A 27,544-nucleotide genomic window follows, 5' to 3' on the forward strand; every position below is an offset into this window, starting at 1 on the left:
TTAACTCAGAAGCAGTTAATACAGAGTCTACTTTCTAAAGGAAAAGCATCAAAAATCTGCACGATGTAAGCTTTTGTATGTATAAATGGTGACTGCACACTGGGGTTGTGCTGTGTGCTATGTTATGAGAAGGAGTTTTATACAAAGTACCGTTAAGCACTGAGACTATTAAAAAGGTAAATGCGCACGTAAAAATCATGGGGTTTAGTATCTCTCAACAGTAAGAGTTTCTCCCCATAGGAATTCCAGAAATGCCAATTTGTACAAGAACTCAGTGTCTTTCATGAGAGATATGGCAGAAAAGGATTTTCACTGGCAATGCGAGCATATGGATAAACTGAAGCTGTCCAGAAGAGTTGGAAATGTACACACTGTTTTGCCGAAGAATGCAAAGGAGCTGGACTATCAGGGATGTGTTTTTCTCCTGCTTGGTTACTTTAATCTGTTTAAAGGGTGTCTATCAGCAGATGGGATAGCACCACACAATAAACCTTTTTTCTGGCCAGATTTTCTACGGCATCTCTCTGGATGAACAACTCCAAAAGCTTTATATCACACTTGTGCTCACCAGTTTTAGGTTCACCTGAAAGGCTGGGTTAGAGCCCCCTGATTTCTGGCACACAGCAATGTCCTGCCTGCAGAGTGCCCAAAGTCCTGCCCCTTCTTGTCCCTTTATCCTGTCTTGTCCAGCCAGTGACAGGTTTCTGAACTCTTCTCTGAAAAGGTATCTTCAGTTTTCTCTTAGCTCAGGGCTCCAGCTGAGGATTTGCCTTACTATTCTTAATGGCAACCTAACCAAACACCTGTGAAAAGGGACATGGAAGGAGGGTGATGGCAAATACCAGCTGGTCTTAAGCAGATGCTCAAATATCTCCCAAGCTCATCCTCAGATAGTGAATTGGTTTCCATATAATACAAATGTTTGTGAAAGAAAAGGAACTGTGAAATGCAAAAATTTGAAGGGTCCTTAAAATCGTTGTGAAGAGGCCAGATCAGAGGAACTCAGCACACAGTTCACATAAAATTATTGACCCTTAGATAAAGATGTTACTTCGCTATAGTTTCAGGTAAAATACAATGCAGGAGTGTTGTGATTGTCCCCGCTTCTATGCTCAGCTCAAACAGCTCATGTTTATGGATTCACCCTGACGGTATCTAGAGAAGATTAACTCTGTTTTAACATGACAGTATGCAATGACCGTGTATAATGCATAATAGTGTTCTTTTTTTCCACGGCACATTTAACTGATCTTTTTCTCATGGATTTCCCCCCCCACGCACTTTATCTCTAAGTGGCAGCACGTCTAAGATTGCTTGGGTGATTGGTCACTGTGCATTTCAGTCGGGCTGGTTGCTGGACTGCCACGGGGGCCCTGTGCACACTTCTGCTCCTTAGACCTAGAATTGGTGTGTGTGTATTCACACTATTCACCTGAGAAATGGTCTGATTTACTTGTGTGTGTGTGTGTGTGTGGTATTACTTGCTTGTTTCCCCTGAAAAGAAATGCGTACAGCTCTTTGGAGAAACAAAGAGCGATCATTTGCTATAGTTTAAATTAGGTTTAAGGAGTGTGACAGAGACCCAATTTTGAACTTAAAAAGAGAGGCAAAGCTTTTCTGCAGATTTGTTCTGCAAACTGAACTCCAGGTTTTAAAAGGCTCTGCATGTCTCTGAATGAGACACGGGTAGAAGAGTAGAGACATGGCAATTTTTCCAGGATAAACTCTAGAACACAAACCCAGTTTGTATATTCTATTTAAGTTAAATCCCAGGAATGAAGTACATTTCTGAACGTTGCATCATGGGGTGGTATTGGGCTGAAGTTTGATAGAGGCTCGAGTTAAAAGCTTAAATTTGAACCTCTCCAAACATTTTGCTCTTTTGACTTCAAATCTTTTGAGTTCAGCCCCATCTCAACCATGCTGCTTTGGCCCTGATTGGTCTGGAGGATTTTGGTACCAGTGAGGGCAGTCTGGCTGCAGATCTCTAGGTCTTAGGTTAAAAAAGCTCGGCATCATCACAACACCTCCTCAGCCCACCTGTGTAGTAAGTACATGTGCCTGAACGGCCACGGAAAGTACACTGTAAAGGAAAAATAACTCTGAGAATGATACACTTTAGCCAGAAGGCTGGGGTAAAATGGAAAAAAGACCCTTAAAACAAGTCCTCATCCCAATTCCAAAAGGATTTTTTGTAGTGGCATAAAACTACCTCTGGAAATTTGAAAAACAGCCTGGTTTTTAGGACACTTGTGCACCCCGCAGATCTGTACTTTGTTTTATGCAGTTTCATTCATTAAAACACAATCTTACAAGTTTAAAAGACATGAACAGTTGCTTAAATTGTCTAGAATAAAATCTGTGATTATGCAGAAGAGCGTTTCTTTCTAGACAAAATGGTGGGGGGAGCTTTTTCCTTCAGTGAAATGGCAGGTTCCAAAAACTATGTCTGGTTCCTATTACAGTAAAGGAAAAAAACTTGAGGTGCGCATTGGAAGTGCTAAGCCAGTGATTGAAATGTTAAAGTTGTTCCTAAAGGCTATTCCACATCATGAAGGCATCATCTGTAAAGTAATACCGCACAATGATCTGTGAAGAGAGGAGACTGAATTAGCATTTAGTATGGCTGAAACTTCCAAAAGTCCCACGTTCGGGTCAACTTCTACAGCAGAACCATTTTGGGAGTCTTCAGTGAGCACTGATTGATATATTCAGAGAAAACGGAGTTCAGGTGGAAAACAGTTAAACTGCGCTGACTTGTCTTGTGCCCTGCACCTTTGTGCACCTCTGTGGCAAGTCACTGTGCCATGTATGTCAGCCTTATCATTGATTTATCTGGGATTTGGAGCTTTGAAAGAGCACTTCTGCTGCGGCAGCTCAACCAGAGCACAAGCAGTGAAGTGTCTGATTTGCCAACTTGCACAATATCCTTTTAAAGGCAAATGTTTGAGGAAAATAAAGCAGCAGAAGTCCTCCCCCTGAGGTGGTATTGTGCCAGTGGAAAGAAAAAAAAAAGTCTAATTAAAATAAAAATAAATGTCTAAAGTTAACTCATTGATTAAAATTTAGATTGACAAATTATCTGCAAATGCTGACTTTCCCAGAGTTCAAGCTTTTCAGTGGGAATGACGATAGACCTTTGGCTTTCTGTAACATGGTAAATGAGATTTCTTCACAACTGAGTCCCTTGGTTAGTTGTTAATAGCTCTTTCTGTTCCTTTTTCTTCACACTGCATTGTTACAAGCTGTATACATGACATTTGCTACTTGGAGAAGATTTCAGGAGCTTTTTTTGATAGAAATCAGCCACGTGTATTTTCTACTCTAATTGGCAAATACATACATTTTTTTCTTTGAGAGGAATGTTTTGCCTCAATTTATCTTTTTTTTTTTCTTTATTTTTAATTAGAAATTGAATATTTGCTCCTTCATGTATTCCGGGATGCAGGTTGAATTAAAAGATGCTGTGCAGATCTTTATGTTGATTGGTCCTGATTGGGGGTAATGGTGTCACATCTTTCAGTAGCAAGACACCTGATCATGTTACTTTTGTAGGAGCGGTAGCAGTTTTAAAGCTGTTCTGTGCTTAACCTTTCATCTCAGCAGGATGCTGAGTTATTAACAGAGCTCACAACTGAGAAGGTTTGTTGTGAGTGGAAAAAACACTTGTTTTGCTGCAATGTTGTTTCTTTGGCTTATGCTATCTATGAAATTACAAAGGAACTTAATGATTCTTGGATGTTATTGTAACAATTAGCAATAAAAACCCTGCGGTTTATCTCTCACAATAAATGCTTCAATTATTTGCATTTCCAAGGTGTTCCCCAACCAAACGTAGCATGGTTTAAGAAGAAAGACATTCTGCAAGCCAGTTCTTTCCTGGTTTTGAATGGCTCTTTATTTCTGAGAAATGTTTCCTATGAAGATGCAGGAACATACACTTGCAGAGCAACTAACACTCTCGGCCAAGCTGAAGCTGCGTCTGTTCTCCACTTAACCGGTAAGTGCTAAATGAAAACTCCTTATTGATAACAGCAGTGAACCACTTTGATTATGAAGCTTAACCAATAAAATAGTTGGGGGGATATTTAACACTTTATTATGATCTTGGAAATGTTGATTGCATCTCACTCCCTGGGATCTGTTTTCTATTTTGTGTTTCCTGTAATAGCGGCTCTAGGTACAGATGGTTTGACTTGTGACTTCAAAAGTTGTTCCATCTTCTTGCTTCCCTTAAACCAGCACACACATCAGAAAACTAAACCCTCTGTCATATTTCATTGTTCCCAGTGGTTTTATCTAGGGAAATGAGGCAGGCTTGAGTTATTTGGAAAATCTGCAGGGAAATGCATGTGGTGAAATGAAAGCAAAGGTTGGTTTGGGGATTGTTTTTGATTTTTATTTTATTTTACTTTATTTTTTTTTTAATTATAGGGGCTAATAAAATGTAGGGACATGGAAAACAAGAAATTCTGTATATGAACTGCTAACTCTCAGAACACAAAATGTAAAGTAAACTTGGATTTAAATTATCCTATTGAAAGATTAATCATGTAATACTGTATAATAAAATCAGGCCTTGCAAATAGCTCTGATAAATGGATCATTCAGTTCTAGGGATTGATTTTCTCATCATTTTGCTGTACGATGTACCACACAGTTATACATAGCCAATCCTGCAACAAAGCTTGCTTTCTTAGGCACACGTGTGTAGGGCAGGTTATAGATGTTTGGACCTGTTAGATGTATCAAAGACATAACGGGAGTCTCTGTGTGAGGATGAGTGTAGACTGAAGCTCACTTCTTGGTTTCAGTTTTCCCGGACTACATCAACACTTCAGGTGTTCCAGAGAGGAATACTATTATAATTATGTGACTGGCAAGATTGCTCACAAGAGTCTGAACTTCATTTCTATTCCTGGTCATATGACATTAGTTTAAATAAATCTTGATAGGTAGGATAGGGCCAAATTCTGCATTACTTTTTTTTTTGGCTGTGCAAAACTGCAATGAAATGGGAGAACTTCTGGTGTCGGGACTTGCAGGTTGCGCTGACTCAATGTTGTCTAAAGCAACATCACGTCAGCCCTTTGGACTTCACTACAGCAATTACTGCCTGACCTGGGGCAGTCAAGCAGCAGCGCACAATCTGTGCAGCCTTTCTAATACAAGTTCCTAAGGACTGACAAGGCAACCAGCCTTTTGCCTGGCTGGGACCGGCCTTGCTGTGGTTCTGGGGAGACTTTTTTGTGCCAGCGTTTACACAGATGGGCAGGAGGCTTTGTACAGGTGTTGCCCACTGAGGAAAAACATTGAACCAATGTAAAATGACCCATGGATGTTAGGATATAATGAAAGTTTAAAACCATTCTGGAAGGAGGGTCATAGATATCATGCATGTTCATTAAAACGGGAATGTTGACTAAGTAGCAAGAACTGTGTGTTAGTGACAGATTGCCCACGTTTTTGGCAGTTATTCTGTCTGGCATATGATGAAAAGGAGGAGTTGCTATAGTGACAGGCATATGATTCTGCATACATTAGGCTATCTCTATGCAAAATGAGATTTTAAGAGATTTTATTTTTTTCTGTTTTAATACTTTGTCATAATTCCATCTAATGGAACAGAGGAATTGACCTGATTCTATTAAGAGAATTATTTTTCTTAAAAATTCTGGATGTGAAAAAATAGTAATGAAATAATGCAACATCGTCATGAGAAACAGGAGATACATCATATGTGCTCTAAATGTTGTTTTTACACTAAGTGTTACAGTCTTATATTTTAAATAAAATTTCAGTAATTTAGAAACTTGCATAAACATCTGAAATAATTTCTGCATCTCCATGCTTAAATATCTGAAGTCGTATTTCTTAGACAAACAGTTTAACTGCAAAAATGAAGTTGATTGATCCTAAAGAATTCTGAAGTGCTATTGTCTTTCTGCTCCACAACTAGCATGTTGGATATTTTGCTACAATTTTATTTTTCATCATCTTAATTTAATTCTTGCTAAGAGAGCTTATGCATTGTGTTACAGAACAAAGATTCGTAGTGAATAACACTCTATTATCAAAGGGAAGCAGAAGAAAGCGTGTCCTAATGGCATCTGGAATTGGTACAAATGTCAGTGTGGCACCTGGAGATCCACTAAGAATGGGTATGTTGTCTTGTCTGCTTTGTCATTTAAATTATTTATTCATTTAATTAAAATGGAAAGGGCCCCAAAGAGAAAAATGAGTGTAATTCCTAACAGTCTGGGTTTGCTGACCTGAATTTCCTAACCATATTTCAGCTTTCTGTTATCAGGGAGGGAGCCTCAGAGTAAGAGAGACAATTATGCTTTGATTCAGCTCTTCAAAAAATGTTTTAAAATTTAAAATTAAAACTGGGCATCGTGTAGGTGACTCACCATGAGACTGAAGCTACATCATTGCTCTTTGAGCTTCACTTGAAAACAATGGGAGGAAATTCAGCTGGGCTCTAAAACTGTTCTCTTATTTTTCTGTCTAAATGAATACCCCTGTTTCCATCCCTGCATGTGCCTGTGGAGCGAAAACGCAGCGATTGCATTTAATGTGTTTGAGACTCCTGTCCAAAATAGACAGAAACTCTTTCAGTACAAACCTATTCGCACATTGTAGAGTCTGGAATGATATCTTCATTCCATTTAAATAATTGTTCCCCCTATGCCCTTTGTTCATACAGAAGTTAAGTTTGTAAGAACTTACCGAAAGGCAAAATATAAAGAACCGTGGTAAGTACACATCAGCTTACATCAGCTAACCCTCAAGGGGCAGTCAGGATTTCAAGCCATAGCCTGGACCTCACTGATTTTATGAATAGTCGTTCTTTAATTTAGGCTGCTAAGGTCTTTTGTGTAGAATCACAAAATCATACATACTTATCCACAAGCATTTCAACGTTTATAGAAAAACCTGCTAAAATACTGTTGATTTTTAGGTTGCCCAGTGCTTCCCAGCTACAGAAATACAGTTCACTGGCTTTTTGGAGGTAGTCCAATTGCAGAAGTTAAGACCTTGGAATACCGAGCCCTGGCTGGGGGTCGTATCCTAGAGGTGAACACCAACGCGGGTCAATTTGCTGGACAATTCCAATGTTGGACTTCAGCTACTGCAAAACCAATGTCAGTTTGGGTAAATGTCAAGAAGGAAGGTTTGTTGAAAATTATATGACAAATTCTTAAGTTTTGAAATATTTTATATGACTTTGTAAAGACTTCCCTGAAACACAACATGCTTTTATACTTAGAAAGTAATTCATAAAAACATCTTTAATTTCACATATGTGAACAGTTTCAGTTAAGTCACTAGACAATGTCCGCACTCGGAATTGGATATGGGAGTCAACGTGCATCCAAATATGATGTGCGGGTCCTCATTTCTCACCTGTGTAGCTGAGAAAACGTTGCCTGATTCAGTGTCTTGCTGCTTAAACAGTTTTAAATCAGGCAGGTTTTCTCAGCTTCCCATTCAACAAATTATACAAATTGCTGCTTTGATAGCCCACCAAATTGAAACAAAACTGATTTTGAGGTAATCTTTGCAAAGATTTTAATTACAATAAAAATAATTTTAATATCATTGTCATATTCCGGTGTCGTTAAAATGATATAGTAACATCTTTTTGTATTAATCGTCACCCTTAAACTTATCAATGTACTAGGGCACATGCACACTCAGCAGTTTCAATGTTCAATTTTCCAGAGTGTTTTGTAATGTTCTCCAACCTAACTCACTTGCACAAAACTACATTTCTGTTGTTAGTTTATAAAATGTGCAACTGAGGGGTAAAGATGAATTTGACAAGGATCTTATATTAATACATGTACCAGCAGGACAATAGGCTGTATATGGAAACACTTTAGAAGGCTTGTAAATATTTAAAGTGCTTTAGAAACTAATTACATTATAATTGGGCTTTAAAAAAGGGAGTTGGGAACTTGGATCCTACTAAGAGTCTGGCAGCAAAGTACGAAACTTCGTTTGACACTTTAAAAGAAAAAAAATCTCTCATCAGTCGATAATCAGGGAATTAAAATCAGGTTTAGAAACAAGTATCTGTTGAAATTTAAAGTTTTTGTATGTGATTTATCAGTTATCCCAGTAATATGATTTGACTTCCTGGACTCAAGGTGTAAGGTCAGATCTTGCAAATCCCCTTTGCTCTGTGTCAGTGGATTCTCAGTGGCTGCCAAGGGGCTACTTTGGTGGGTGAGAATGGTTCCAGTATGCATGGGGTTGTGGAGTCAGTTACATTTGCAAAGTAAATAAAAAGTATATCCAGCCCTTTGTCCTGATATTGATCTCATTGAAACTAGAATTTCTGAACAGGTCTAGCCAGGCATTGAACTATCTGACTGCAGTCTTTACCTTTCGCCTTTTTGTCGCCCAGTACCATTTCCAGTTGGGCTGGTCAGTATTTTGGGGAGATCCCATTTTCAAGTCATGAGCTTTTGACTCTGATGCTTATGTGAATGTGTCATCACTGAAATACCCATGCGTTTGTGGAGACTGCAAAGTCTCCTTCAGTGCTTTTTGCACAGTAGGCATATCGAGGGCACTTCTGAGTAGTATCATCCTAGTTAAACAAACAATACAGTCTCTCCGTCATAGCTGCAGTCAGTAAATTTAACTATTTCTACTTTGAAAAAGGCTCTTTTGTATTATTTTAAGAAACCCAGAAGTAATAAGGAAACATTGAAAAACAATAAGTTAAAGAATTCATTATGTGCTGGAAGAGGGAGCCTGTGGACACAGCTGGTAGCTATCAATTATTCTTGGTTATTACAGAAAAATCCAACTCCTGTGATCACATAAAAATCTGTCAACATTGCATAGTACTTCATCTTTTACCAAGTGTCAAAAAAAAAGAATTGTGGGGGAAGGGATAAGTGTGGAATTGTGACTAAATATAAAGGTAGTAATTGTTGGAGGTCATTGGATTTTAATATAAAATGCCCCTTAAAACAAATTCCTTTTTCATCTTGCCAGATGCCTTGGTGGCAAATTATTTATGCATTGAATACTTTTCTATAGTTCAGTACAGGATTCTCTTAAATTCTCAAATTATGGGAAGCGTCTGGAGTAAGATGAGTTTTCTTCAGAATAAACTTTTTCTAGAACAGCAGGAAACCTAGAGAGCCTGATTTACAGTTTCCTCCTTTTAATGCTCATTGTATAAAAACGTTATGAAAGTTTTTAAAGAAGTTCATCAGTTCCTACTGTGAGCAAGGTTCTGCCCTTCATATGCACATGTGCTGATCGCATTTGCCTTATAGAGAACTTCATGCTCATTTGTAAGGGCTGAACTTGGAGGGAAGCTGAGTAGGACTAAATTCTACTTCGGCTTATGATCCATTTTCACAATGCTGAAATATTCGCTCTTCTACAGAGGACAGTATCTCTCTAGCTTATAGAATATGCTGCCAAGTCAATTAAAATGTGACACAGTTGTAAAGTATAGTGCCTTTCTCACACTAATTTCAATTGCATTTCTCAGATCATAAATGGGAATACACTGAGTGGAGTACTTGCTCTGCTAGCTGTGGGAATTCAGGAACCCGCTCCAGAAGACTACAGTGTGTGAATGCAGAGAAACAGAAAGTAAATGAATCATTATGCAGAAGGCTGCAAGAGCCAGAGATAATTTACCAGTCATGTAACACAGATGACTGCCCTGCCAGGTAAACTCCTTTCTGTTCTATTCCTGTGTGCTCTATGTGTATTAAAATGCACTCACAGCCTCCTGAAACTGTTTCTGTGTTCATACTCAGAGTCTGAAATGTGGGTTTTATTTTATCATGAACCCTAAAGCATGAGATGTGAAAATGGATAACAAGCAAGTAGGGAAATGCTTGATAGACCTGAATAAATGAGCTCTGTGCAAGTCTCCATGCTGCTGCAGCAAGTCTTGCTGCTACCACATTCATATCTTGAAAGCTAAGCTGGAGGTCTCTCTGAGACACTGGTGTGCTGGCTTTGTGCAATCCATGACAATGCCCCAAGAGAAAACTCGTTACGTTTAGAGCAGCCAGGATACCTGTGTGTGGAATCTGTTTGCCTCGTCTCCTTCCATGCCAGCAGAGCTCTGAGTAGGATGTTTCCTATGGAATGCCTCATTTGTCGCTAATACCCCTCACCACAGCGTCATGCTCCTTGCATGTCCTTCCTTGCCAATTTTCTCACTGGATTAACTGGAGTACCTTGTGATCTTGGGTCAGAAAATCTTTATATCAGAGGCAAGTATACCACAACATCTGATTCCAAAAGCCAAAACCTTACCTCTACACTTGGTGAGTTGCACTGAGCATTCCAGCTCAACAAGGCGTTTCTCTAGGCTTTTAGCAGGAAATCCCACAAGAGTCCTCAAAACAAGTGCTTTCCGTTGCTTGAAAGAATTGGCCATCCCTGTCAGCAACATAAAAATCTGTGAGGGATGAAAAGTCATGCATGTATTTTGGAGTTGTCCGTTGCTGGAAAATGTTCGGAGAGATGTGTTAAGACCTTAGCTGACATTCTGGGAGTGCATCTTGCCAGTATGTTCTAAACTCTGTGTCAAAACCAGAAAACATAGCAACAGATAAATATCAAGAGAAATTCATTTCTATTTCATTATTGGCAGCCAAAATTTTAAATTGTGAGTGTGAACCCCAGCCAGCCCATAACAAGCAAACTTTTTGCCAGTGGAAAAATACTGAAATAGAACTAACCATTTGAAATGCACAGACTCAGTTGCAGGTTTCCCTCTTAAAATTCAGCCATTCAGAGCAGATGAGAGAGTTAGGAGGATACTAGAGGGCCCAGTGCTCCCCCGAGCAAGGTTGTGCCTTTTCAGTGGACCGCAGCGCGCGACTTAACAATCTCTAATTATCACAGTATTCGCCACAAAAAAAGCATCAGTTATTTAATATGGCTAAACAGACTGGGACCTAAATTCTCTTAATAAAAATACTTGGACTTATTTTGCTTTTAATTTTGCCTTGAATTTTACATATATGTAAACATAAAAGTTGCTTTTCTTTTATGAAGTATTCCATGCTTCCCATATAGGAAGTGCATCCCAGATACCTGGACAACAGCCCTGTGTCTGGCTCCTGGTGCCACCAACCTCTCCTCCCTCCCCGGCATTACCAACCTGGGACCGAAGTGCAAAATGTTCAGACTTCTCTTTCCATTTCCCACTTTCTGATTTCTACACAATCTTCTTGCCCCAGGGCAACTCTTTAAAATGTATCCATAGAATTACAAAAGCTTAGATGTATGATCAGTATCACGGGCCCTTGTAATTCAAAGTGTTTTGCATGTGTTTAATCACTTATCTTCAGCACAGCATAGAAGTACAGTTAAGCAAATATAAGAGTTTAAGCATGTACTTAACTTGTGCTTTAAGTATTTGCCAAATTTGGGGCTGTCTGAATTGCTGTGCATGCACTGCACCAAATGTTTGCAAAATTACTTGAGATTTAAAAGGAAGAAAAAGACAAAAGTCCAGACTGTAAAAGATTAATCTTTTTTGAATGGATATAAACCGTTTCACTGTATGAAAACGAAATAATTGCTAAAGAGAACAGAATATTTTTCCTGTTGTCACAGTTGTGCTACACATAAAGTTCCATTCTGTATTTCTAGCCTAGATTTATGAAAAGATCAAGTGAAATAAATTGTATTACCACCTGTTGCTTCCCCAGTATTGTTCCCAGCTGCCAAGACAGACTAAATCTTTGCAGCTTCTAATCAATAAATAACATGTTCTGCTTGAGCCATTATCTAGCAAGATCTTGATGTAATAAATTTGGATGAGTTATGACACCCTTCACCTTAGTAGTAAGTAAATCAGTACCAGTCATTTTATAAGTTACAGAAAAGTACAGTGTTCTTCCTTCAGAAATGTTAAATCCAGCAGGGTCTACGTGGTTTACCTAATATAACCTTTTGGGTAAGAAGCCGTATAAATTCTGTTAGTATATATTGAGCCACAGTTATCTCGGAAGTCATCATTTAACCAAATTTATAAGGTCTTGCCTAACAGCTAAAAAAGCTCTGATTCTACCTTTGCTCATAACTAAAATTTGCAATGACAGGTTTTTTTTGGTTCTTATTTGCTGGTAGTTTGCAGCAATCTGTTTGCATGTTTGCAATGCTTTTATGATTGCTACAAATTTACTTCTGCATCCTACAGATGGGTAACTAGTCCATGGTCTGAGTGCTCTGCATCTTGTGGCAATGGATTTCGTTATCGACAAATAACTTGTCAACAAGTAAAAGCCAACGGCAGTGTGCTCACACTGCTACCAGATGCTTGTGTACACAGGGATCGTCCTGTGGGAAGGAAACCGTGTACGGGTCATTCGTGTACAGTGGGGACAATACAGACACAAGTAAGTTACAGAGTTTGTCTGGAAACTCCTTTTGGTATAAAAGTGTATCAGTGTCGTCATTCCATGGGCTGAAGATCTATTCTGTTGCACAAAGAGCAAGCTATATGGCACTAGTTGTAATTACCTTTCAGACCAGTGAATTACAAATCCTGGTTGGTGTGTTTTGGTTTGTGGTTTTCTGGTTATTTTTTGTTTTGTTTTTTTGTGGGGTTTTTGTTTGGTTGGTTGGTTGGTTTGGTTTTTGTTGTTTTTTTTTGCGATGTCTGAGCTACTTTGCTTTGTCAAAGACATGAGTTGAAACCTGAGTATTACTTTCGATATATTTTATAAGCTAATCCATTGCTATATATTCCATGTTTTAAGCTAATAAATTGCTAGTATATATGATTAACTTGGTTGTTTCTTTCTCTTTCCCCTCATCCTTTTCTCTCACTTTTTAGTGTTCCAGTCACTGTGTAGGCCGCCCTGTAGGTTTACAGCATCGTCACTTTATATGCCAGCTGCGTAATGGATCTTTGGTGCGAAACTCTTCTTGTGATGAAAGAAAGAGGTACACAGTCTGAAGCATTGCAAGTTAGACCTTCAGATGATCAAAGATACAGGATTGTCAATGCAGTATAAATATGCAAATTCTTACATATCAAACACAAGGAAAGGAGGTAATGACAGTCGTCTCTGTGCATACACTGGATGAATTCAGTTGTCCAAGGAGAGTAATGAATTTGATCAGTGTCCTCCGCTGTGCTAAAGGCAAAGCTAGAAATAGAGTTGAGGGAATCTTGACTCCCCAAAGAAACTAGAAATCGGAGTGATCTGCCATAACTTTTTTTCATTACTACTGAGATAGGTCTCTTCTCATATTACTTTTTATTCTGGTCTATTGCTGCCCAAATTTTATAAAATAAAATATTTCTGGGCCTTAGTTTGTGGACCATGTAAATTGGTTTATTTATGGTCTGGAGCAACCTGGACTAGTTTACTGTGCTACAAGCAGGGTGCATGGACTAATTAGTCTCCAGAAGTCCTTTCTGATACTCAAGCTATCATTCTGCAAATAAAGGTTTAGCACAAAAGTAAGCATTTAACTGCCATTTATTTTCTTCCACAGATCTCCTGTCAGAAGAAACTGTTCTTCAGAGGCGTGTGATGTCCATTGGCAGACAGGCCCTTGGAGGCCTTGTAGTGTGGACTGTGGGAGTGGGTTTCAGTCCAGACGAGTGTACTGTGTACACAGAAAGAGTAACAAACCTGTGGCTGATCAGTATTGCGGATGGAGGAAGAGACCAGTGACCTGGCAACACTGCAATGTCACATCCTGTGGCAGTATGTAAACATTCTTTTTATATATGAGCATAGTAATAGTTTGTAGCAGTTATATTAGAAGGTGACTCACGGTTGTACGCTAGAGATTCTACAACCATTTGATTGTACATCAAGGGTAAAACTATCCTCTCCAAGGAGCACTTCATCGTCCTGGGGTTATTTTTCTCTGAGTAGGCCAGTTTGATATTAAAGCCTCAAAAGCACTTTTAGAAACAGGATATTTCGGAAGTTGTTTTATGCAAACTTCTCTACATGTCTGTGCCAGTTGTGACTCATAAGTCTCTGAGCAAGCTCTTAAATCCTGAAAGATGGGGTAGTTTTCTGAAACAGACAATAAGTACATGAATGCAGTGAGATCACACCTCTTATTTGTGACCTGTTGCCAGAAATGTAAAATAACTACAAAGTTACCAAGAATCCATCAGTTGTTTACAATTACAAGTTCTACTATTTATCTTTTGTCCGTTATAAAGCCTTTTAATGTTTAAATATATTTTTCAGAAGGCGAATGCAAGGATACAACTCACTACTGTACATTTGTAAAGCAACTAAAGTTGTGCTTGATAGACATCTACAAACAAAGATGTTGTCAATCATGTCAAGAAGTGTAACTCTTCTATGGAAAGTTCATGATGCTGCAGTGAAGAGATGGGAAGAGATTCATTAAATTAGCCTGCTCAAAGTACATACCTGTAAATAAGACATTAGTCATAACAGTTAAATGGAAATATGGGGCTAATGAAAAAACAGTATTGCAGATTGATATGCTGGACAGGGTATTTTTTCTGGGAAATTTTATTATCCACTCTTTGCGATGGAACTTTTAGTGTATTAAACATTTTTGTGTCTGGGTTAGGAAGACAGTATCACAGCATATCACTTGTAAAACTTTACAGGCAATCACCTTATCATTTTGTCATGGGAAATAGTATTATTGAAAAGCACTAGGTAGTGCTCACTGTCCTTGACTCATGGGAAAAACAAAGTCACAAAATCCTTTGAAGAATTTTGGAATGCAACAACTATTGACCCCAAGGTTTTGTTTTTATTGTTTTATCAACCTTAACACAATTTTTAAATTTATATAAGCCATGGCTTGTAGCTGTAAAATTTTTGACATCAACCTCATTTTCATAAACAACTTGAGCTTAAGGGTTGATCTCACGGGATCACGGGAAGTACATTTTATTTTCTGTGCTTATATTTATGTGTACACAGTGGAAGACATTATAGATGCTGGTACAATTTTCAAAACAGCAATAGATCTCTTTCAAATAAATGAGAAGTCATTTTCCATTGTTTCTATGCTGCTCCAGTCACTGAAGTGCAGTTGAGGCTCCGGCATGATTAGACTCTTCTGCTGATTTTAAGTTAGACATGAGGCTTCCTTGTCAGAGCTGTGAGTGAAACACTTGTGACTGCTGTTCTTGTGCATGTCAAGTCAAATGAGGAGCCAATAACTGGCCAAACACAGCTGTCAGATTTTCCATCCTGAATATTTTTTTCCCGTGTTAATGGGCAAAAATGTCCAAGAAAGAATTATTAATTACGAAGATAGGCAAGTGTAAGAAATCTATTTTGAGCAGTTTTCCAGCAATACGGCTTTTCATCATGACCGTTAATCATTTGAGTCTTTTGCAAGTTGTTAAGTTCTGATGATGATATTCCTAGCTAAATTATTTTCCGTGTTGCAGATTATGCCTCACTAGGGCTATAAGCAGAGAGAACCTCAGAGAAAGCAGCAGACAGATGGGTTTTTTCTATTGTAGCTTCCAAACTACTGCACACGTTGGAGGCCTGAACGCTCGTACTGACTTGGATCTTGTGTTGCATTACTGAACTACATGCTAATTAGCGGGTGTGCTGTAAGAGCAGTTCTGGAACCAGCATTCCTGCACAGGGGGTTTGCATCACTGAGAATTAGATTAGCACTACTGTATAGAAAATGTTTAGTGTGGACTGTTGTGTCCAAGGCTGACTGCAAGGAGAGGATATTCCTGATCATTACCTTTTTAATCAGCAATGGGTCTTGATTTGTTTAAGCAGTTTTTTTAAATTAAAAGAAAACATTTGTAAGATACTTTGTAGATATTTATTGTCTGATTTTAAAGTGCAATATTTTGTTTTGTACAGTGTTTAATAAAGATTTTTGGACGTATATTTTTTTTCTTATTACCTAAATTTCTTATTTGTGTTTTTCTTTTATATTTAAAGATTTCAAATATTAACACATAGCATTTTTTGTTGCTTTAATTTTCTCTTTGGTCAAGTATGCATGCTATACAGGAGCAGTGCTGTAAATGTTTGTTATTACATCTGGCATGATATTTCTTTGTAGATTATTTTATTGCTTCTCCAGTAACTGAAGATGTCTAATATTTAGCTTTATCGAACGTAGTTTTGATATTTCTGAAATAAACTCTAGTTTGATTATTCAATACTGTGATTACCCAGAGGTTGTTTATTACTGTAATTTTCATGGTAGCTATGCTTTTATTCGAAGTGTTATTTTATCAGCCTGCAATGCCCATAATTCTGGGATTCTTTCAAAGTGAAGATTAATTCTTGACATCTTATCAGACAGATTTGCAGCTTCGTTTCAGTCTGCTTGCGCTGCTATTAAGAGGCAATGCAGATGTAACCTGACTGAAAAAGTGGAGAAGATAATTTGCCAAAACCCAATTAAGTCAGCTCTGACTCATTGAAAACTATAATTAGGGTTCTGTAAAAAGGTGGAATAAAGTTACATTGCTTTGCGAGGCATTCATGCACTGCACCGAGCAGAGTTCATTTAGATGCAAGAGAACAGCTCTATGGTTTATATTTCATGGGTGAAGCCAATAGGGATGTGAAAAAAAAAAAACTTGGTTCGGAATATCCAGTATGTGTAATAGAGTTTAGAAAGAAGAGTCTCATAAGTAACATGAGCAAGAAAAGCCTTAAAAATTTTTATTAAATTAAAAAGAAATGTCTAGCAATAAATTGGTGGTGTTTCAGAGTGATTGGCAAAGGTGCATGGGTTGGTTTAATTTTCCTTTTGTGTCATCAATGCATTTTTTCTGTGCAATCTTTAACAAAAATGATTCTGTGCAGCAGTTGTGTGGAGCACGCGATATATATCACAGTGCATGAAGAAACGAAATACGCTTTCAGAACAGCAATTGAATCCATGAGTAACTTTTCTGCTTTTACGTCTCGCTTTAGCATGACATCATAAAATGCTCTTTTAGCATCTGTTATTTTGAGAAATATTAGTTTTCCAGCCTGCTGTTCATCTTGTCTGCCTTTCAATAATATGTTGCTTATGAAAAAGTTGACCTCAAGTATTGAAGGGTGTCTGAAGGTTTGTATTTTGCTGCTTTGTCTGGAAGCACAATCGGTAGGGTGTGGCTCTTTCAACTGTAATGTAATAAAGGCTTCTCTCTTTCACTGTTAAACATAGGGGAAAAGATTAAGGGCAAAATGAAAGGGAAATACACCCCCCCACCTCCTCTAACTGTCTTGAAACACATCTGCAAAGAACTGTTAAATGTATCTCAATATCCCTTCACTTCCTCTCAAAGATTTTTGTACTGTGCTGGCAGGTGGCAGCAAATGACTTTCCATAATTTAAGAGGAAGAAGTGATTTTAGAACAAAAAAAAACCAGCTGTGAATATTACAAAATGCATCTGGGCTCACAGACCCAGAGGAAGAGTCATTTTCAGCAGAACATGCAGGCACACGTAATTTCACGGATTTAGATTGCATTTCTGAATGAATTTTATTTCTCCCTAGAAAAGAGAGCTGAAGGATACTAGGAGCTTTGGTAAACTCATGAGGTACCAAGATTGTGTGTAGGATATGGACTTGGGTAGGTGTAGCTGTGCCAAGTGTTGACTTTGTTTCCTCAGTTGAGGCCAGACAGAGAATGACCCAAGTTGATCTTAGTTCTTTTATTGGTGATTTGGTTTATGAAGTATGAGCACATAATTCTCCAATGTGTACAAGTTATGCAATACTGAAAAAAACCCCATACTACTGTACTGTGATAGAACATGATAATACTGTGAATCATAGAACTCTTTATTTGGACTTGGTTAAATCATGAGCATAATAGGACTGAAATAAGTTAATCTAAATTTCCCAAAGTCAGGTAAATACACATAGAGAAAATACTAAATATCTCATACAAAAGCATAATCATTGCATGTACAGTTTCTATAAAAGTTTTGTTTTCTGTGTAACAAGTAATTCTTTGAAGAGCAGACAGACTGAAGCCAGGCTGTCTAGAGATTTCTGCATCTTGGCTGATGTGTCTTTAACTGAGTTTACACTAGTTTCCATTATTTCTACATACACCTTTATAGTTTTCTGACATTTCCCCCTTCAGACTGCCTCTGCAGTGATCTTTGGCACTGATAACGTGCTGTTTAGCTTTAAAAATCAGATAGCAGGATCAAAAACTATCAGAAATTTCAGCGTGACCTTTATACTCTTCTCAGAACTGGATGAAGAAGTAACGATGACTAAAGCTAAACCCAGGTTTTTAGAAATGCATAGGTGTCATAGGGTGCTATCTTGTGACATGGGCAGCAAAATGTATAGCAAAAAATCATTTTATCTGATTACCCAAAAGATGATGAGATGAAAAGCTGGACTGATGAGCTAATTATTTAGATTATCATAGCATTATTTGCTATAATATGAAAAAGTTAAGATAAAAAGTTACTTGCTATTTCACAAATACAATCATTTGATTTGCACAAAATCTGAAAGAATTAAATGTATGATGCATGCTTGAGATGGAGCATAATGACATCTGGGAAGTCAAGAAAAGTAGTATGCTCAATCAAAAAAAGAATAGATGCCATGTAAGATGCATTATTCCTACCAAAATTGTCGAATCTTTACTAATTTTGTAATAAACTTCTGGTTTTGCTTTGATTTTCTTCAAGCTATTAGTTTAAATGCTTTTAAAATCGTAATTTGCATGATTTGATTTACTTTAGGTATTATTTAAAAAAGAAGTAAACAAGTAGGATCCCAATTATTTTACCGGGGTGTTTGAAATACTCCATTTAAATATTATGACAGAACAGCTACTTCCTTTGGAACCGGGTTACTATTTGACTCAGAAAGTTCTGGAGTAAGCTGACGGAAGAACTTGTGACCGTGAGAATCTGTGTTTACGTAGACATAACCTGGAGGAGATGGATAATTTGCTGGGCAGGTATTTTGCTTCTTAGGAGTATACTCTGTGCGATACATAGTTTCAACTTGAAAAGGAGCTGAATTAGGAACTATAGCATGTGTAGGTTTGAAACTTCGAGCTGGAATGATCTGATGTGGTATGTAATGAGATTTGAATGTAGTTAAATCATAAAATTTTCCTGTAGGTTTTGGAATTTCCTGTTGTTTCTTAATAATCTCTTGCCGACAGCTGCCCCAAGCTTTGAAGTCTTCTTTTGTAGTAGTATTCCCTTGAAAAGGGGCATTGGTTCTTCTTCCATTAGAAACCGGTCTTACAGTGACAGCAGGAGAAATTTCATGCTTAATGTAATCAAGGTGGCTCGTGGAGTTAAAATCCATGTTGCCTGCAGGTGGAACGTACTCTTTCGTTTTGTGGACCTCAGGCAAAGAGACCAGCCATGGCTGAAAACGATCCTGGAATTCAGTGACTCCATTAAAATGAGCACTGGATCCAACTTTCACATTTTCAGGCTTGCAGCTTTTTGTAAGTTGCCCGGGTAGCCCTTTAAAATCATTCCGGTGGGTTGTGAGATCTTCAAAGGGTTGGTTGCTTGGCTTGTACTCTTCTTTTGATCTCATGAATCTTGGTTCCAGTTGATGAGCGATATAAGAAGTGCGATGGCTAGTGGTGCTATCAAAAGGCACATCTGAAACCTTGGCTACACAAGGAGGTTTAAAACTTCTTCTAGGATTCAGTTCCCTAGGAATAAAGTCATCTTGAAACGTAGTAGAATTTCCAAACTTCTCTGTAGGTGGGTGGTATATATGCTCCACCTTACTAGGTTCCCTTCTTTGAACTTCCCATGACCTATAGTCATCTTTAAGGCAAAAACAAAACTTCACCATACAGGTGTTATTACTTAAGACCATTCCTTTAAAATTAAGCCAAATTCTTCTGGCATTAAATCTTGTAAAACAAAGAAAATATATGATAATGTTATCTTTGTGTTTGTGATATGACAAAACCGTCTTCTGTTATTGGTGTGATAAAAAACAGACAAAAAGTTGTACATGATGGCCTATTTCGAATATTTCCTCAAGGAAAAAGAAAATGCTGCATGCACATACTTAGTGTGTATTCTATACAGAAAATGGCCATATACAATATATTGCATTTTACTTAGAAGTTTATGCAAATATACAAGACTGAAATGAACGTCATAAGTCAATGGTTCATGTTCACTACTGATTGAGAGAATTCCTTCTCATAATTTCCTTATCAACATTATATCATCTTAAAGCTTGTTGGGATTTTTTTTTTCTTTGCTTCTGGGTGTTTTTTTACTAACAGACTGTTCTGCTATAGTTACAAACCCTACTGTCCGATCTAAACTTATTCATGGGCAGTTGAAATCAATTTGTTGTCTTGCAACCACTGAAGTAATTCAGCTTCAGTGTATTTCCACTCCTTGATCCTTACTTCCTGTTGAACTGCACACCACATTTTAAATGAAGCAGTTGAACGCTTAGACGAGATGCTATTTATGATGAGACTAGGCTAAATTATTATTTGCAAGTGTATTACTTACACACAGGCTAAACAGAAATATTTAAATTTCTTATAAACTATTTAGAATTAATAAATATAAGTGGAATATATTTATACAAATGCATTTCTATCTAGCATAGGCCTAAGCTTAAAGAAGCTAGTGAAATATAACTCTGTTACTTACTTTTAGCTGGGGCTGCCATGCAGTACATGTAACAAATTCAATAACACAGTTTATATATAAAATTTTCTACTTGTATATCAAAGTCAATTGCCAGAATTACTTAAATGATTTAGTGCCTTTGTGCTGACCATTGTAATGGAATAGCTTGTGTCAAACCAGATCATTACTAGGATGATATGTAAGCAATACAGTACATAAGAAAGGAATCTAAAATCTACTTCTGTAGAAAAAAAAAAAACAAACGTTACATGAGTTAAACTATCTGAAAGATATACTGGAAATTGAATTGCAACCAACTTTTGCCTGAGATAGCCTAGTGTATGTTAGAATTTCTCTCCTTTTAGCCAAGAAAACCTTAGAGAAAGCTTTTTGCTTAGAATCAATAAGTGTCACCTCTAAACAACTGGAGTGCTGAACATCTTAAGGCATTATCACCTGTTTTCTGTTATGTCTTACTCTCTGGCCCAAGCTAAGAAACCCAGTTTCTAACATAGATAATTCAAAATGCTACCTTCACCTTGGTTATTTCTCTTTCTGAAGGCAGCATATAGTATTACCTTGATAGGTTGGTATGGTATCCAATTTTCCTCCAGTAGTGTGTTTTCTCTCTAGAGGTCTTACTAATGTCACTGGTTGTATTTTATGAGCATTATAATCTTTCTGGTATGTGGTTCCCAGTTCTATCTCTCCCGTCTTTGGTTTATATTCTTCTTGTACCCGAAAAGGTCGCTTCACAATATCATATGGTAAATAATCAGATCTGAATTGGGGAAAAAGGAAACACTGGTTAATTTTTCTTTTCTTTTCTGATGGAGTCACTTTTTAAATTTTTTCCTTAGGTGGAAAAACAATGACTTATAGTGTTTACTTTGAAAAAAATCGATCTGATGCCATATGTTAGAGAGATAGCAAGCAAGAAAGAAAAACATAGTTCATAAATGTAGGGTTTCTGATACATGATATAGTGTTTATTCAAAGGTAGGTGGTGAAGCAACTTTTTCAACACTCTGAGTCTCATTCTCAGTTTAAAAATATTCTTCAAGTTCTCTGAAAGGAGTCTTGAAATAGTTGCTGCAAAGAAATGATCCAGAAAGGAGAAGAAGAGCAAAGGTCAAACTACTACAAGTGTCAGCATTTACTAATTGAATGAGGAGAATGGAATATAATCAGAAAGAGCATTTCACCAGTTTATATGGACACATTACATTAAAAGGGTGTATATTACATATGTCTTTAAACAGTATATGTAGTACACAATCAACCTTGCAGAAGGGTGTTTGGCCTTCCTATGTATGTCCCTTTTGTATTTTTAGAAACAAAGAAAGAAGTTTCACCTGTTGCCCTTATAGTTTGAAAGAAAAACAATAATAAAAAAGTAAAGGTTTATGATCCTGTTGCATTATTAATAATGAGTGATGTCTGTTTCTAACTCTTTGAAAGATGCTCTTTAACTTTGTAAGCTTAACATCAGAGTCTGTACACTGATAGGACAGACTTCGTGAACGCCTAGACAGTTGGCTTTCTTCAAACTCCTAGTAATTTAGAACCGCCTGCAGAAAGGAAATCCCTGTTCCTTTTTCTTAAGGTTTCATTTTCCCATTAGGTCAGATTCCACACGTGTATTACAGAAAGTTACCTAGTTTGCCAGCTTTTTCAGGCTCAATGAGAGCTAAATTTCCAAAAGAGGCTGAGAACAAGGACAAAAATTTTAGATGGTAGGTTAAAGGATGCTGTAAAGAATGCAAATCTTTTTGTATGTGTTCTTCACTATTTCTTATGACCTTTTTGTGGTAACTGTATTTCTACACTCAAAATGTATACTTTTAAGTATGGTAAAAATGTAAAGGATGTAAGTGATTGCACTTTGAAAATGATTGCAATCCAATATTCGCTCCCCCTTTAAATGAGAAAGTATGAGAAATTTATAGAGTAATTACAAAACACATTGCTTCAAAATGTTTACTTAAATGTTGTAATTCCTTCCATTCTCCCACGATGAACTTGGTACTCTTGTTTCGGCTTGAGGCTCTGGGGAGGAGAGATGTTGCTATACTTGGGATATTTTTCCACATACTCTGTTGTGAGGCACGGCTGTTGTCCATTATCATAAATCCTTGTGGGTTTATGAGGGCAGCGATGGCGCCTGGGTAAAACACATCAGATGAGATCATTTTGAATAGTTTCATTAAGGGGAAAACCCATGCTCTATCTACTGGGAGTGAAAAACAAATAGTGAAGATTGAACAATGCAAGTAGCTTCTGTTTAAAACTCTTTTCTGAGTGATAAAACCACAAAATATTGTCCTGATGGCATAGGTCCCAGAGCACACTATACTAGTATGGTCATAAACTATATCAGTATGTGAGTCCTTAGTACAGAATACAAAGGATGGAGTTGATCTCTGTCCCTTAAACGATTCTACCACCATGATGCACTTCCCTCTTTTTAAATCTTTAATTATATTACTAGTCTTATCTGTAAAAATAACCAACTCTGCTTCATTTCTCCTCTCATATGCTCTTTACTGTTTTTCCTCATCATTTATCTTTTAATTCCTGTGCATCTGCTCACTTGTTTTCAGCACAACTCTTAATTAACCATTTTTTATTAAAATTTTAGTGATGTGAAATCTCATCTGCACTTCTAGTGCTCTGCAGGCCATTCCTGACATTTCAACCTTTTTTTTTTTTCCCAAGGACTTACTAAATCCTTTATCCAAAAAAACTATGCTTGTTTAGAATTAATTCCTTTTTCTTAATAGGCTTTATTTGATTATACCTGCTTGCCTATTTTAGTGACACCATTGTGTTAAAATATGAGAGATCTATCATGACTTAATTTATTACTTGTACCTTGTTGTTTTGTGCAAATTATGTATGAAATTAAATTGCACGTTATTTTCTATATTGTTTTGGAAACTCTATTATATTCATTCTATTTTGCATAATGCATTTACATCTCTCTGGTAGTTTCAAGCACAGTTTTAAAATTTTGTTTTGTCTGGAGCAATTATGATTTAATCTCTCCTTTAAGGTAGATGTGAAATGAAAATGTTCCTCCTACTTATGGCTAACAACTTGCAATACTGGTTCAGGTATAAGGGAATTAAGAAATAAAGCATATTTTTTAAATGAGTTCTGTAAAATTCTGTACATGAAAAACAAAAAGAAACAAGAAGGGTTAAAGTGTACACCTCTTACTGGGTACTAATCAATTTTCAGGAACCTAGTTACTGAAGGAATAGTTAAAAGGTCTGCAGAGATATTTAGCTAGCACTGACTACCAGGAAGGAAAAGCACAAAGAAAGGTAAAATAGAACCCAGAAACAGACATGAAGGACTCCTGCTGGGAAAGCTAAAATGTAAAAGTCACTAAAAGAAGTTGTCTGGAACTAGAGATCCCTAAAGCTGGTATTCGTTTGGGCTGCCTGACTTTGCCAACTCAGTATTTCAATAAATGAGAAATGAAGTAGCCCTGTCTAAAGAGCCAGATCCTTTTGGAGCCCCAGCTGGAAAAAGGAAAAAGGAAGAAGACGGAAAGAACAGGCGAGGTAGGAAAACAAGGAGGCATCTGTTATTTCTCAGCATGGTGCTTGCCTGCCACTACATTTTTCACGAAATTCAGTTACCACCTTAGTCATATTTTTTTCAGTAAGTATAAGCAGCATATGCTGTGTCAAGTAGCATCTAAAAGTAACAGTTAAGCAGAAACTGAAACCATTGAATGTATGTTTTGAAAGATAGTTGAAATACAGGCTATCAAATAATAATGTTCTTCACACATTTTATGCATATAACTCAAAGGAGTTTGAATAAAGCAATATTATTCTACAATAACTTCATTTTGCCAGTCTACAGTTTACCATAAGCTGGTTCAGAAGACCAATCACCAAACAAAACACCTTCTCTGTTCTCATATCACCAGTCTTTAAAGACTTAACTCTCACTACTTTCTAAGCAGTATTGCCAGTACATTCCCTGTATTGCTGAATGGTAATGGTACAAACAGAAATAGATACTAGAAAAATAATTACTTGCAGAGTGAGCCTGGAGTTCTTGGTAGATTCAACACAGAGGTGAAAGTAATCTAATGTATCTCTCCAAGGAAAGAAAGTTTTGAAAGTGCATTAGAATTCATTGCTGAATCAAAAGTGTCCTTGATTCCAGTCATTTCTAGCACATGAAATAATTCTGAACAGCCTCTATCTATGCACAAAATTACTTGGATTCATAGGGGACAATTCAGGAAGGTCCTACACCCCCTACTCTGTGCTGTGAAAGAACTTGCAGTGGGCCTAAAAGGCAATGTAAAATTACCTTAATATAAATACGAATTTGACTTGGAGAAGAGATCAGGGTTTTTTTGGTTAACCAATAAATCTACTTTTGGTTGTTGTCCAACTGCTAAACCAAACAATTTTCAGTTAGGTAATAACTTTATTAAATGTAATACATAGGGCATCACAGCTCTTTAGAGAGATGATGCTAAGAATCACCAACCAAAGCAGACAAATTACAGCTCGGATAAAAGAAATATTTTGCTTACAATTTGGCCAGAACTCCTTGAGTTGCTGATTATTTTAAACTTGTTACTTGTAAGTATCTTCAACCCCAGAGGTACTGATAGTTCAGCTTAATTTGGTCAGAATATGCTTTCCCCCATGACTGACTGATGCCTGCTTTGACAGTTTACTATTAGTTTCCTACTTTGAGGGAGACTGTCTTGTGGTTTGCATGAGGTCTGAACAGAATCTCGACTAAATAAAATTGACAGTATATGGGCTCTCTACTGCCAAATACTGTTGCTCTGATTATATTAACAGAATGATGCTGAGTTTCACTTATTCAGGATCTGTTTCTAATACAGTGTAGGAAAATTTGAAGGGCCTTGCTAGCAAAGTATTTTCCTCTCAGAGAACTAGGCTAATAATGACAAAAGTTTCATGCTTATGATGATGAAGAGCTTATTTTAAAAACAAAACCCCCTCGAAGTTACTGTTTTGTGCTGTGTGGTGGTGTGTGTTTGTTTTAAACTGCCAGTGCACATGCTATGGTCTGAAAGGCAGATGTTACATATGGACACTATTTTTAAGAGCTGTCTGCTCTCCTAGTGTTGACAGGTTTTGTTTTGTTTTGTTTTTCTCTCAATCGGGCACTTTCGTTCTCGAGAGACCCAGAAGCTCCCACCAGCACTTGCGAGAGCAGCTGACGTGGAGCAGCGAAGCTTTTGCTTCGCCTTGCAATGTATGCATTGCAATATCCAGGTAACACTGCTAAGCGACTAATATTCCCCTAAAAACAAAACCACTATAGCTACACGGAAGCAAACACAGTGTGCTGCCTAAACCAATAACGGCTTAAGATTTTATTGACTAAAAAGTTTATTTTAAACCATACGTTTTGTGCATATCTTATTCAATTAGTCATATTATCAAACTGGGGTCTTCAAGTGAGAATTTTCAGTCGCGTTGAACCCAGTTTTCTGCTGTCAGTTTGTGTTATATTACCATGTTTACACTGGAGCCTGAGCCAGATTTGACATCTCATCATGAAAACAGTGTGTTCCAATTCTTCATTGATCTAGGACTTTTGAAGCAAATGCATGGGGCAAACTACACTCACAGTTTCGGCCAAAAAGCAGCTTTTATACTGCCTGTCTCTCTGTCTACAGAAAATTAAAGAAAGAAAAAATGTGGAGGGGCTAAAGAACAGCTAGACAGACTTTTCATAGAGAAAAGAAATTGAAAATCTTAACAATACTGACACCAAACCTGTAAGTATATATCTCCATTTGGCAAGGCTTAAATCCCTTATGATATTGGGAAACCTGACTTGTGGATTTTCGTACTTATGGCATTGATATTGTTACTTATAGATGCGTAATAGCAATTTTAAACACAAAAATTGCCTGCTGTACTCTCTTCTGCCAGCCTCCCTGCGCCAAAGAGGCTACAGTACAACGAACTGTGTGTCTCCATAAGGGTATATTGAACGTGAAGAAGCAGTGGGGCTTCCCTTCACGGTGGGTAGTATTATTGGATGTGATGTTAGAAATGGGGATACATTAAATCTGTTTAAAAGGCTGTACTGCTTGCATGGGTTTCTGTCAAGGCTGCTTTAGACAGAGCTCTATGGGGGGTTCCTCTGGCGTAGCCCCTCAGTGGATGTTGGCGCCGCTTGATGGAAAGGCCTGGTCCTGAGGTTTAGCTTTGAAAGAGTATCTCCATTATTTTCTGTTTTAATGCATTTAAGATCTGCTTTGTTTAAGCATATTACTTCGTATTTATTGAGGATATCCCTTTTAGAAACAAGGGAAGCCAGAAACTATTGGAATGGGACTGTTACCCAGTTTCTGCCTTCCCACTGATACAAATATTAGCCATGACCAGGCATGAGGGTCCCTACACGACCCCCATGGTGAGGCGGGGGGGGAGAGGGTGAGGCTCAGGTGGAGTGGGGCAGAAGATGAGGGATGGTTTTGTGTGGGTGCCAGTGGGAGCGCCGGAATGCTGAGGGGACCCGCTGCCATCTCCCCGGCGGGACGCTCTCCCGGGGACCGGGAGCGTCCCCCTCGACCCCCGAAGCCGGTTCCCGCGAGTCCGCTTACCCGCAGGTGCAGATCTCGCACAGACACCGAGCCGCTTTCATGCTCCCTGCGCCCGCCCGCGCCGCTCCGCTGAGGTAACTACGGAAGCGCTCCGTCGCGTGGCAACGGCGGCGTCCTCGTGGTTGCGCGGCCTCCGCCGGCTTCCGTCGGGCGTCACGCACCGGGGGCGGGGCAGGGACGGGAGCGGGCTTCCGGGTGCAGGCGGCGGAGCGCCGGGGGGAACGGAGGTGGGTGCCCGTCTCCTTGTCCCGTGAGGGGCCGTTTGGCGGTGCGGGGCCCACGCGGCGGGAGGGGCGCGGGACCGGCCTC

General features: G+C 38.1%; 3 protein-coding genes across 13 annotated transcripts in view; 2 read left to right on the top strand and 1 right to left on the bottom strand.

Annotated features, from left to right (window-relative positions):
• The window catches only part of ADAMTSL3 (ADAMTS like 3), a 205,429-nt gene extending 189,267 nt beyond the window's left edge, over positions 1–16,162 (top strand). For 8 of the 9 annotated variants that reach the window (XM_021281229.2, XM_065075918.1, XM_021281231.2 and 5 more), the window contains 8 exons: positions 3,818–4,000; positions 6,042–6,161; positions 6,965–7,177; positions 9,524–9,707; positions 12,203–12,401; positions 12,842–12,951; positions 13,510–13,724; positions 14,226–16,162. In XM_021281229.2, the coding sequence (XP_021136904.2) occupies positions 3,818–4,000; positions 6,042–6,161; positions 6,965–7,177; positions 9,524–9,707; positions 12,203–12,401; positions 12,842–12,951; positions 13,510–13,724; positions 14,226–14,335 (1,334 nt within the window). In that variant the 3' untranslated portion in view covers positions 14,336–16,162. Of the gene's footprint in view, positions 1–3,817; positions 4,001–6,041; positions 6,162–6,964; positions 7,178–9,523; positions 9,708–12,202; positions 12,402–12,841; positions 12,952–13,509; positions 13,725–14,225 lie in introns of those variants that run through there. The other variant, XR_010475224.1, reaches the window with a different exon arrangement.
• Positions 16,163–17,643: 1,481 nt separating this feature from the next.
• SAXO2 (stabilizer of axonemal microtubules 2) lies at positions 17,644–27,400 on the bottom strand. 2 transcript variants are annotated; one of them, XM_065075933.1, is made up of 4 exons: positions 27,236–27,400; positions 22,703–22,771; positions 21,186–21,388; positions 17,644–19,773 (listed from the first exon to the last, which is right to left on the bottom strand). In XM_065075933.1, the coding sequence occupies exons 1-4, from the start codon at positions 27,274–27,276 to the stop codon at positions 18,791–18,793; spliced, it is 1,296 nt and encodes a 431-aa protein (XP_064932005.1). In that variant the 5' UTR covers positions 27,277–27,400; the 3' UTR covers positions 17,644–18,790. The 2 variants fall into 2 exon arrangements, with proteins under 2 accessions (XP_064932005.1, XP_064932004.1); XM_065075932.1 differs by having other exon boundaries at positions 22,592–22,771; positions 27,236–27,385.
• Positions 27,384–27,544, top strand: part of EFL1 (elongation factor like GTPase 1) — a 58,413-nt gene continuing 58,252 nt past the window's right edge. For both annotated transcript variants that reach the window (XM_065075922.1, XM_065075923.1), the window contains exon 1: positions 27,384–27,462. The gene's annotated coding sequence lies outside the window, so the exon portion shown is untranslated. The remainder of the gene's footprint in view (positions 27,463–27,544) is intronic.

The sequence above is a fragment of the Columba livia genome, chromosome 11 (assembly GCF_036013475.1).
Source record: "Columba livia isolate bColLiv1 breed racing homer chromosome 11, bColLiv1.pat.W.v2, whole genome shotgun sequence".
Lineage (NCBI taxonomy): Eukaryota > Metazoa > Chordata > Aves > Columbiformes > Columbidae > Columba > Columba livia.